This window comes from Ambystoma mexicanum, chromosome 6p, assembly GCF_040938575.1.
Source record: "Ambystoma mexicanum isolate Mex_15411 chromosome 6p, UKY_AmexF1_1, whole genome shotgun sequence".
Taxonomy (NCBI): domain Eukaryota; kingdom Metazoa; phylum Chordata; class Amphibia; order Caudata; family Ambystomatidae; genus Ambystoma; species Ambystoma mexicanum.
In genome coordinates this window covers 354,744,537-354,757,413 of record NC_090935.1, presented here as the reverse complement: position 1 = coordinate 354,757,413, position 12,877 = coordinate 354,744,537, and the positions used below count along the sequence as shown (strand labels likewise).

The window sequence follows — 12,877 nt, the reverse complement described above, 5'->3', positions numbered from 1 at the left end:
CAAAGTCTGCCATATAAAGATTAAATAAAAATGGGGCAGCCATACAGCCCTGTCAGACTCCTCTCTTTACCTCGACATAGTCAGACAATAAGCCTTTGGTGTTAAGCCTGACTGTGTTGTCCTCATGCAGGGCCACCAGCATATTCACCAACGATTTCGGAGCTCCCCATCTATCTAATTTTGCATAAACATAAACAATCTCGATTAACCAGATCAAAAGCACTAGAAAGATCGATAAAAGCACCACATAGCTCTCGTACTCGCTTATTCTCAGATTTTTCTGTAAGAGTAGCTAGAGTTATACCATTTAGAGAGGTAGAATGACACCTCCGAAACCCAGTTTGTTGTTTGGACGGAACAGCATTCTGCTTGGCCCATGTTTCCAACTCACCCATCAATCGACTTGAAAATAGCTTACTTACAACGTCCAATAATGTAATTGAACAGTATTTTCTCTGATTCTTTCTATCCCCCTTCTTGAAGATGAGTATGATGATGGCAGACTTCCAAGAAGGGGGAAGCGATTTCCTCCTTACTATTTCCCGAAAGAATTCTGACAATATTTTGGCCCACAAGTTTTTGTTCCCTTTTAAAATCTGGTAGGTGAGACCATTAGGACCCGCTGCTCTTGAGGATGATGCCCTGGATATCAGCTCGGAAACATCAGCCTCTGAATATTCCAGAGACCAAGGAACGTCCGTGATCTTATAGGAACATTCTCCCTTTGGTTTTTGAAATTGTTGGGAGAGATAGCCTACCCAATCTGTTTCAGTGACTATGTTTATGTGACTACTCATTTGGTTACTACCATCTGAATTAACAATTGCCTAGAAACTGCGGGATGTGTTATCGCAGAGTGCCTTGAGCATCAGTTCACCATCCTTCTGCAGACGGCTAATTTGGCGTTGCTTAAACCAGTTTTTATAGGCGTTTTGATAATCTTTATCTTTTCTATTAACTGGTCTGGATCTTGAACTTCTACACCAACAAATCTGATCACCCTGCGCATATCTCTTTTTTTGAGTTGCCAAGTTGCCTCATCAAATGAGTGAGTAAGGGGCAAAGTCTTTCGCCCAGACACACTTCGAGGACGCTCTATTGACCAGAGAAAGTGATGGAAACCCAAAGGACTGCACTTCTGTCGCAAATCAGTACCATGCCGATCACTGCAGGCTAATTGGAGACCCTCATTTAGTTTCTCCCATATCTTTTGTATTTAACCAGTCTATTTTTCTGGTTATTGACTCTTACAGACTGTAACAAAAACTCAGCTTTTTTTTTAAAACACCAAGAAAGGGAAGCTTCAAGACGTTTGTGGTCACTGGTTCCACCATCTCTAATTACAAAATGTATACACCTATCAAATAGCCATGAGGATAAGAAAACGCAATCAGTGATAGATGTAAACTGCCCACGACACCATGTAGAAGCAGGAGGAAAAGCTGGAAATGGAACCATTTGTCATCTTCATGTCCCAATCCTGTAAGAATGGTTACCATCTTGTCCCTCTGGCTAATGATGTTTTATTTCTTGTCTTGTCTCCTGCCAACTGGTCCAAAAAACATTGGCCCTCATTAGGAGTGTGGCGGCCGCGGAATGAACGGTGCTGGTAAGGGACCAGCACCGTTCATTCCGGGCTGCCACATTACAAAGTATGCAGTGGGTCCCGCTCTGGACGCCTGGCCAGACCAGATGTCCTTAGCGAGACCCGCCAGCAGCATCCTCATTCCCATTGAGCCCTATGGGGGTTCAAATGGGAATGGGGATGTACCGGGTCCGAGTCCCAACAATAAGAATTACCGGGCCCGCCAAAGTCGGCATGGCCCGGTAATTCCCTATTTCTGGAACCCAGACCCGGTACCCGGTTTGGGGGTAGCCATGCCGCTAAAAATGGCATGGCTACCTCCAAACTCGTAATGAGGCCCATTGTGAGTTTATATTTCCTGCTACTTAAAGTGGTCACTCTGGATAAAGTAATCATTTTGGTATCCAGCTGTCGGACTAGTTTCCGATCTCCCCCCTCATGGATGTACAGGTATGTGCCTCTCCAAAGAAAGACAATTCCTCTGCATTACTGCCATGACATTCTAGAAAATGTTTAGCCACCGGATATGAATAGTCCAGGGTCTGTATGGCTCTCAAATGTTGCAGTATACAAACTGTCAATTTTCAAGTGGTGCTACCCACATACCATTTGTTGCATGGGCAATTAACACATAAACCACCACATAGGTAGTATTGCAAGTGATATAATGTTGAATGATGCGTGAAGTGCCAAACAATGGATGTATAGAGGTTTTAGAAGGCATCGCATTTCCACACACTTTACATTTCATGCACTTGTAAAAGTCCTTCACTGGATTGGACAACTATGTACTGGGGCCCGCCTTATTTTTAAGAGTAAAGAAAAACTGTACACCAATTTGTGTTTAAACAGGGTGATTTCCTAAAGGCTAAGCAAGGATGGCTAGGCGTAATAGTCGACAGCTCTCTATCCAATATACAACACATTAAAACACAAATAAAATAAATACAAAAAAACACAAAGTTACATAAAGGTTAGTACAAATATCAACTCTTGAATCAAATCACATACCTATATTAAAATCCCCTGTTTTATTTCTCCTAAAATCTCAAATCATTTATAGTAAAATGTAATCATGTGATAAATCAAATTAACATAATTTCCCTCTAACAACGTTGTTCACAGCATATGAATATTTTCAAAATGTGTCTTGTTGTTGTAGGCTTTCATATAGTTGCTACTAACAGCATTCAGACTAACACAGTGACATGTGTTCAGCGGACTCAATTTCCAATTCACCACACAGGCAACACAAGCGCTCAGACCGACATATACCCATTTTTGCACCCTCAATTTCCAAAGCCTTAGTAACATTAAATGTAAGTAGAAGATATTGCCTAATCATACTACTATTAGGAAAAGCTTCTAGATATTTAGGAGCTACTTTACGTTCCATCCTGTACTGTACAAACGGCCCACTATTAACATTTGACGCTAAGCATATTAATTCATCTTCAGAGCTATCTTCACATTTTTCTGTTTAATCAGATGTTTTAACCCAGACTGAGTGAGCCCAACAGTCTGTGATGCAAGCCCTCTCACCCATGTCTTGTGATTGACCAACAGGTTTCTGAGAGTGCCAAATTGCTCATAGTCATCTATTTCTCTACAGGATTGAAAATCATCAACCATGATGTAACCATTATCCAGGCTCAAAGGTTTCCCGAAAACAATGGGCAACTTATATTTAATCAGTGCTGCTGGTCAAATTCCAGGAGGAAAAATTCCACTAAAAAATGACTTGGGCATTCTAAGTTGAATATGCAAGATTTCGTCTTCTAATTTGGCCAACTCTGACAGTAACTTTGCCCCGCAAACTTCCACAACATGCATGGTACTATTTTAGCTGTGTATAGGAGCAGAATTGTCTTAATAGAGCAACCACCCTGTCTACCAATGAATATGCTCAGCTGGTGTATGATTCTCAGACAATTTGCTCGATTCTCCTCCCAATGAGTAGTCCAATTTAAATTTAGGTCTATCAGCACCCCAAGATACTTATAGCAATCCACATACGTAACTGGTCTCTGATCTATCTTGCACACAAATTTAGTAGGAGCTTTGTTTTTATTTTCCCCATTAAATGTCATTATTTTTGTTTTTTCCATGTTGACACGTAGGCCGTTGACTTTGGCATATTCACCCAAGGCATCAAGCAGCCATTGGATCCCATTTGGGGTGTAATCTAGTAGGAGCAGATCGTCAGCACAGCCGAGCCAGCTGATTTTTAGCATCCCCAGTTTCACAGGACAGGCTGCAGAGGGATTTAATACCTCACCCAAATCTGCAAGATATAAGTTAAATAAGGTAGAGACCAGGATGCATCCCTGCTTAACACCTCTTAAGAGAGGCAGTAGGCCAGGTAATGCTTCTGTTTCTGATCTCCTGCATAATTGTGCATCCCATCATGCAGACACCCATGTAGGCGTGTTATTTTTTATTTGGTCCGGAAATGGAGAAATCGCAGTACATTGTGAAGAAGTGTATTTGTGTCTTTTTGCAACTTGTGCCATTGTCGTACTGTACAAATGGGAATCTATCGTTTCACAGCACGAACAGATTTACCCACAAATAGCGTTCCTGTTGATATTAGTGCATTTCCAAATTCTGCATGCTCTACACACATTGCCTTGCTGCCCTTTTTGGAAGTATAGGAATACTGTTTGTGCTTGCTGTTGGGCACTTGTGCTCTTGAAAATGCACTGCAACACGCACAACCATCTGTTTCAACAGCCACCCATTTCTAACTGTTTCTACTGCAATGTTTTCCACAGTACCACAGTTCCTTCCATTTAGCATACAATTGTGTGGAGGGTATACAATGCGCGACGCACTGCATCCCTTCATTGCCACTTACATTGTGACACTCTGAAAGGAGCTTTATATCATAATCAGCTACAATAAATATTGCTAAAGGAACGTTATGGTGAAGGTGCAGTACTACAAACATAGCATCATTTCTAAATACACTATGCTAAAGCAACGTTATGCTTACAGTGCCCTAATAAAATAAAATTAAATTCACTAACAAAAAACGTTGTTAAAGGAACGTTATGGTTAAGTTGCACTAGCAAAAACTTATGAAATTCAATGGAAAAACGTTCTTACAGGGACGTTATGGTTACAGGTCAAACCGAAACACCCCACAAATTCGCCAGTTATGGTAAGCTAAGCAACCATAACTCGCACCAGCACTGTGCTCTGCTAAAACTAACACCCATGACATCAAAGATGACATCACAAATGTCAATGGTGACATCAATGATATATATATATATATATATATATACATAGCTTCATGCCTGACTCCACCTTCTCAGTGCTGTAACAATAGGTACAAATATTACCCAATTTACTGGTTACTGATTCTAAATGTATAGATTTTGGAAAAGTTAACTGCTGATTTCAATGAAATATTTTACTTGGCGACATATACACGTTTATAGGATACACCAGCAATTTAGCAGCAATGGATTTGCTTTTAAGGATAAGAGAAACAGTCATAGGACCACATTGGGAGTTAGGCACAATACAATAAAATAAACATTTCGTGGAATAACAGCACATTTAAGCACATTTCATGGTATTAAATGACGTATGAAAAGAGGCAACACTCTAGTGATACTGTGTGTGCATTATTTGCTGCATTTTGCAAAACTCTAAATAACTTAATTAACAATGTTACTTAAGTTCATTAAACAAATATCAATTTTGATTAATATGCAAATGGAAGTGATTCCTTACCTGTAGGAGCCACCTCCATAAACTGCGGATAAAGGCGTTCGAGCTGACTGATTGTTAATGAGCCATTTAGAGGAGTTTCACCCAATGGTGGACATGGTGGAGGCAAGAGATCTGGGACCACTTTCACATCGCCATTCACGTAAAAATCTGTCTTTTCTAAAATGAGCTCATGGATGATCTTTGTAGCAGTCTCAACATGATCACGGGCGATCTGAATCAGACGGTCAATGCTGTCAAAATAAAGAAATCTGCTTACGGTAATCTCATGGATAGCATTTCATTATGAAAAGAAACCTATTTATACGACAACATAATGCAAGTTATTGTGTTGACTTCCTTAAGAAGAAGAACAGTGTGTATCTTAGACAAACAAGTCATCATGGTTCATGGTGGTTTTGCATGAACTAGATCAATGTTACGCACTTCAATCAGACGTTTTACTTGCTCCCCGACCGTTACTGGCCTTTAAAACCCCCTGCCTGACACATTATTGCTAAATTATAGAACCAACAATTCAGGGTTTTAACATTTACACCGATAATGCTTTGCAGAGCATAGAAGATTTTAGTAAATGTAAAATGGTGTCTTCCTCCAATGTGGTCATTCATAAAATCATAAGGTATTATGTAAATTACTAAAATACTCAGTTTTGTTAAATTATCAAAAATGTGAACAACTTCAACAGTCCCCGATGCGTACTTTTTATAGCAAAAAAAGGAGTGAATAAAGCTGGATAAACGTATCCAAAAGTGACCAGCAAACATTGGTAGGTCACAGAGACAAAGGTTTGGTGATCTGTAAATATTCATGGTCACCTTTGGGGTGTGAACTATCCCTCCGCCCCAGCAACCCAAAAAACACCCATATGCCCCATCTGATCTCTCAAAACTCTGCATCCCGGTGACATAAGAATTAAATAAACTACTTTCTATTTCCAGCTTTAGAGAGAAATAGTATAAACAAATGTTTAAAATTCCCCACTGGTCTGCAGTGGCAAGCCGCCAGTTGGTCAGTGGGGCTTGTAATAGGGCACTGTGGGTGTTAGAAATAATCTACTGAATCTAAGAAAAATGTTTGAGAAGCTTGCAGGAACTAAAAATGCTGAGAATGTGGAAGATTTGGCAATTCACGGAACATGTTCGCCCAGCACTAGTACGGAAATGGATTAAAACTAGGTCTACAAGAATATGAGTGTTATGTCACAGCATGTGAATGGCTGTTTTGACTATGATCAATGTGAAGAAGAAAGAGGTGTGTTACTTCCTCATCCTGCTGGCAATCCATATATGCTGTAGGATGCTGGTGACTGCAGAGTGAATGCGTAGCACAGGAGAATGTTGGGTGCATGACACCAATGACTGCTCTGTGAATGTCAATTGAGCCTGAACTGTTACTGAGAGATGATGGCCAGTGGTTTAATCCATGAAGCATCAGCATAACCAAGAGTAACTGGAACCAAGTAACGCAATCACACTATATGATAAAAGGCCACATATACGTTTGTCCGAAGCCGCACTTCACCTGCTGTCACCGCTAGAGGGAGCTGTTGCCTAAGGAAATATGAAGTGGTCCTACTGTGTGAATGGAAACCTAGGAGACTGCCTGAATGCACAGAATGCTGGGAGGTGTAGTTCTCCAGGATTTTAGCCATTTCAGCAGGGATTCCAATGGACGTTGAAGTGAAAGTGGGACCGTGACTTCCAACAATGAGGGAGCGAGCAGCCCTGACACACCGGCGCAACCAGTCAGGTCAGGAGTACACCATAAAACATATTGACACTCTGAAAACTGCTTTTTTCACGTACTTTGGCCCATGTACACAGGCTGTTACACTAGTAGTAAATAAAGGAAGCCTCTTCAGTATATGTAGTCTGCAGCTGATTGATGTAGGATCCTGGGCATGCATTATAACAAGGAGCCATACTAATCTAATAAACGTGTATATCTAGCCAAGAGGTACAATGAACAGACATGTAACTTGGCAAATCACCCAAGATTTGCTTGAATAAATGAGAGCAGCAAAACTGTTGTAGAGGAGCAGGTAGACGCTATCTTGCCAGTTCCCGCCCCCTCACCTCTGTCATACTGGAGCAGCCAAAGAAAAGCAATAAATGGGACCTCCTGTATTGTTCCCATATCGCATAGAGTGTATGAGAGATGTTATGCACTCAGACAGCCATACAGAATGTACCCTTGCACTGAAAGTGTGGAAGATGTTACATGGAAGGATGTCACCTGCCAAGATGTCAGAATGCATCAATGAATACTATGGACAGATGTTAAAGTGAAATCTGATGAGCACAAAGTGATGTCATAAAGAAGATATATGAACCTATTCTGAAATTATATGAAAATACTTAGAAGTAATGATGTACCTGAAGCTAAATTAATCATGGATCTAAAGAAGATGAAGTACCTTACTGACCAATAACTGTAAATACGCAGTAACGCAAGTTAGAAAGGAAATGCATAGAAGCTTGCTATAGAGGAATATATAATGTGGCAAGGACGGCCATAATAGGAAATTGGACACTGGCTCACATTGAATTTAACCAAGCCACCTCTGAAACAGACCGAAACGGTAGAATCAGGAGATGCAGAAAAACTACGATGAGTCAAGGTTGGCCCAGAGTTAAAGATGCAATTTTTTAAGGATAAGCACAGAGCACAAAGAGAGTACGTGGATGAGCTCTGAATGTTGGACATTCTTCAGAAAACATCTGTGAGAGTCAAACTGCTGGTCAATTAAAAGTTCATGTGGGATAGAGTGAGAAAGTCTCTAGAGGCCAAGAGGAGCACCAGCATCCTGCATAATTAAATCAATGGCAGTAAATAGAAGGCTGAAATGGACACATTTGTGGTCTTTTCACATGTGACTCAGAAGTCAAAAACAAAGGCTATTCATTAGAACCATAAGCTAAGCTAGTGGTGTGCTCACACTCCCTGGAATGTTCCAGGAGAGCGAGCAGGCAACAAGGTCAACTATAAATGGATGAGAGATGATGGACTTATTGGAAAAATGGGGAGTAGTCTGATGGAATTCAAACACCTAAGTTTTGTTTCACGTATGTGCTGCTAAGGAGCCAAAAGTGCAAGGTTGGGATAGTATGCCAGCCAATCAGTGGAGTTGAGGGACAACCTAACGTGCAATGTAGTATAGACCAATCCACTGTTGTTTTGTCCGCTATAATCAGAACTATACATATAGTTCAAGGCATGCCCTACAGATAAAATGCTACTAGCACTGGGTCCAAGAGACCACACCTCTCCAGCTCTCAGAACCCTCCACAGGCTCCCAATTGGACGAAGGGCCACTTTCAAGACCCTGTGCATCACTCATCGTTCAGTGCACAAGACCGGCCCTCTATACCTGCAAGATACACTAAAACCTTACCTCCCGCCTGCACCCTAAGATCAAGCTCTGCCCTCCTTTTAGTGATCCCAACCACCAACTCAGTCAGGATTGGATGGATGAATGGAGTGAATGAAGGGAATGAATTGATTAAATGGGTGGTTGAAATGGATGATGTGGATGCATGTATGGAGTGACATATGGAGTGAACGAACGGATGGAGTGGATGAAGAGGAAGGAATAAATGGAACAGATAGACGCATGTGAAATGGAGGAATTGAATGTATGGCACAGATGCATGTGGAATGAATGGAAGGTATGTATATAGAGTGGATAGAATGGATGAGAGAATAGACAAAACTAATAGAACTGATGGATGGGTGGATGGAGTGGATGGATAGATCAGACGGACGAGTAACGGTGGAAGAATAGACAGAAGGAATGGATGGAGGTAATGAATGGATAGAGTGTACGAACAGTCGGAGGGGATCGATGGAATGGATATTGGATAGAATGGATGGACGTAATAGATAAAAAGATGGACAGATGTAAGGGATAGATGACATGGATGGAGTGGATGGACGCAGGTGGGCGAGTGGATGGAACGAATGGCGTAGATGCATGTAGAATGATTGAAAGATATGTACAGAAAATTGTCAAATGCAAAGGATAGAATGATCAGAATATGTGTATATGGAATGTATAGATGGAATTGGATGATGTGCGTGGAATACCGATTGGATGGATTACAGTTAGATAAAACGGATGGATGGATGGATGGAATGGATGAAACAGATGGAACAGATTGAGCGAATAGAGCGGATGGTACGGATGGAGCTGAAATGATCAATGGATTAAATGGATGGACTAGACAGAGTGGATAGAATGGATGGACGAAACAGATAAGTAGACGGAATGGATTGAACAAACAAATGAAACGGACGGGGAGAATGGAATGGACAGAGTATATAGACATGGGATTGTTCAATGGATGGAACGAATGGCGTAGACAGTCGAGTGAGTGGATGGATGGATGGATGGGGCAGATGGATGGAACTGATAAAATAGATGGAATGAATGAAATGTCTGGAATGGATGAAATAGATGCAGTGGATGAGGTGGATGGAGAGGGCGGAGTGGACGGAATGGGTGGAGTATTGTGGACTGAATGAATGCTATGGATGGAATGGATGGAGAGGATGGAGTGGATGAACTGGCGGAGTGGCTGGAATAGATGAGATGGATAGAGTAGATGCAATGAATGGAGTGGATAGGGTTCATAGAATAGATAGAGTGGGATGGAGTGGATAACATGGATAGAGTGGGTGGGTGGTTGAAGTAGATGGAATGGATGGAGTGAACTGAGTGGATAATATGGATAGAGTGGGTGGAATGGATCGAATGGATAGAGTCGATAATATGTATAGAGTGGTTGAAGCAGATGGAGTGGATGGAGTGGATGGAGCGGATGGAGTGGACGAAAGAGATGGAGCGGATAGAGTGGGTGGAGTGAATGGAGGGAGTAAATCAAATGAATGGAGTGGATTTTTGTGGATGGAGTAGATTGAGTGGATGAGGTCAGTGTAATGGATGAAATTGGTGTAATGGATGAAATGGACGAAATAGATGGAATTCCTGTAATGGATGAAATGGATGAAATAGGTGGAATGGACAAAATGGATAGAGTGGATGGAATAGATAGAATGAACGAAGTGGATGGAATAGATGAGATGGATGGATTGGATGGAATTGATGTAATGGATAAATGGATGGAATGGATAGAGTGGATGAAATAGATGCATGGGGTAGAAGGGGTGGATAGAATGGATGAAACGGATGGAATAGACTAAATGGATGGATTGAATGCAATTGATGTAACGGATAAAATAGATGGAATGGACAAAATGGATAGAGTGGATGGAATAGGTGGACGGGGTGGATGAAACAGATAGACTGGATGAAACGGATAGAATGGATGGAGTGGGTGGAATTGACGGATTGTGTGGAGGGATCGGATGGAGCGAATAAATGGAATGTAAGGAATGAGTGGAGTGGATGAAATGGAAGGCATGAATGAAGTGGGTGGAATGGATGGCATGGAAGAAAAAGATTGAGTGAATGAAATGGATGGAAAAGGATGGAATTAATGGAGTACTCAGTTGGAACTGTGAACATTACCCTGCGCCAGACCCTACCATGACTGTGAGCGTTGGCCTGAGTCGCTTCTGGATGGAGATGCGAACGTTGACATATCCCACACTTGGGTGGAGCTGTAAACATAAGCCTGAATCGCATCTGGTTAAAAATATGAATGTAAATGTTAACTCGTGTATCACTGTGTACCCTGCCTTCCTGTTCCCGTGCTGTTGCTATATAGCTGTGCCCCCCCCCCTGTCGCTGTAAGCCCAGCCCCCTGTCTCTATGTGTCCATGTGTCGCCATCTTCCCTGGCATCCTGTTCACATGCCTGGTCTCGGGCGCATTAAAGATAATCATCATATCACATCACTACGCTCACTCTCCACTATACACCATCATTCAACTAGAACGCAGCTATAACCCTGATTAATTTGGCCTTGCTGTTCACATACGAATGCTACCACATGCACACCTCATCATCCTAATAAAATGCAGCCAGCCGAGCCCATTTCGGCCTAGTCGCTCACATATGCGTTCTTCAGGCCTAACGCAGATAGAGCCCAGTCTGGGTGTCCACCCACCAGGCTGCACACATCCAACTGATATCTCCAGCACCACACCTAATGCTAGGATGCAGTTACCACCAGGCAATTAAATGAGCTGCACACATATCTGGTGCACCACGCACCCTACAACACTATCCCGGCTCTACTGACCAGAACTACAGTGCCACGAGGGTGTTCAACCTCCCAGCGCTTTGAGGTCATAACAATGATATATAGCTATATAAATGCCAAGTAACATAACATAAGGGATAGCCAATGATGTACTAATCCTTATATGTTCTATAAGTTAAACCAATACCATCTTTTGATAGGTTTTGTTTTTTGCCACATAGAATGAGGTGATAGATGATGCAAATTGGGGTATAAGACCTCCATGTAATCAAGCTGATGTGCGATTGTGCAAGTTGATTTTATGGCTTGAGATCATTATTGTAATTCCATCTAGCACAACCAGACGCTTCAAGGTGCTAGAGTACATGTGGTAGCGGTGCAGATAGTTGCGGTCTAGTCAACTTAAGACAGATCCAGACCCCCGGATGCCTGGCTACTCCCACCATTAGCCAGAAGAACGTGGACCTTCCTGTGGAGATCTGGGCGCAGAGTCACATGCAAGAAGAGTTGGTCGGCTAGTCCCCCTTTGACGAAATCCCTGTCCGGTCCTCGCAGGTGCCCCGTGGATGGAAGGCACACTGGCCGGTTGAGGGAGAGTCGATGCCGGAGGACTCGAGCTGAGTCATAGACAAGTAAGAATACCTAAAGTGGCAAAATAGGAAGAGGGATTGTGTTGTAAATAATAAGTGTAAAAAAGTAACAGGATTTTTGGGGAAAATTTAAAGAGAAATAGGTACCTCGATTCCTTGTTCCAAGGGGACAGTGGGTACGCACTAAATTAAAGGGTACTACGGATTCCTGAGGCAAGGCCCGCAGAAGAGGGCGTATTAAACTCCAAAATGGAATGAAACAGAAAAGGGATACACTTACTCAGATAGTAAAGGAAGGAGTACGCATACGCAGTAAAAATTAAAACATGCACATGTGTGAGGTTATAAAACTGTCAATAAAAATCTTTTCTTGTGTCTAGACTGATGAATATAAAACAATAGTAAATAATTAAAGAGATTGGTGAAAAAATGTGGACCAGCAGATTGACGTCAAGAAGGAAGGAAATAATCAAAGCAAAGTAAGGTTGAAATTACTAACCTGTAACTATTGTTCTCCAGCATGGGTCTGGCATGGATTCACATACTTATGAATATTCCCTGTCGTCAGGCTGGGAATCCTCGGTAAAAGAAAAAACAGTTTCACTCACACTTAAAACTGTATTTCTCCTCTAAAGCAATCACTGTCCTCTGGGTCAAGAAGAGCCGCAGAGGGGCCAGAGAGAGGGTTTGCATGTTAATCTATGCCAGACCCATGCTGGAGAAGAACAAGTTACTTTCCCCTGATAACGTTCTTTCGATTGGATGTTCCTCCCACGTATTCCTCATCTTAT

At 41.9% G+C, this 12,877-nt stretch overlaps 1 protein-coding gene across 3 annotated transcripts in view; it reads right to left on the bottom strand.

Annotated features, from left to right (window-relative positions):
* The window catches only part of SPEF2 (sperm flagellar 2), a 1,748,369-nt gene that overhangs the window by 400,337 nt on the left and 1,335,155 nt on the right, over nt 1–12,877 (bottom strand). For 2 of the 3 annotated variants that reach the window (XM_069627121.1, XM_069627123.1), the window contains exon 28: nt 5,330–5,577. In XM_069627121.1, the coding sequence (XP_069483222.1) occupies nt 5,330–5,577 (248 nt within the window). The remainder of the gene's footprint in view (nt 1–5,329; nt 5,578–12,877) is intronic. The other variant, XM_069627122.1, reaches the window with a different exon arrangement.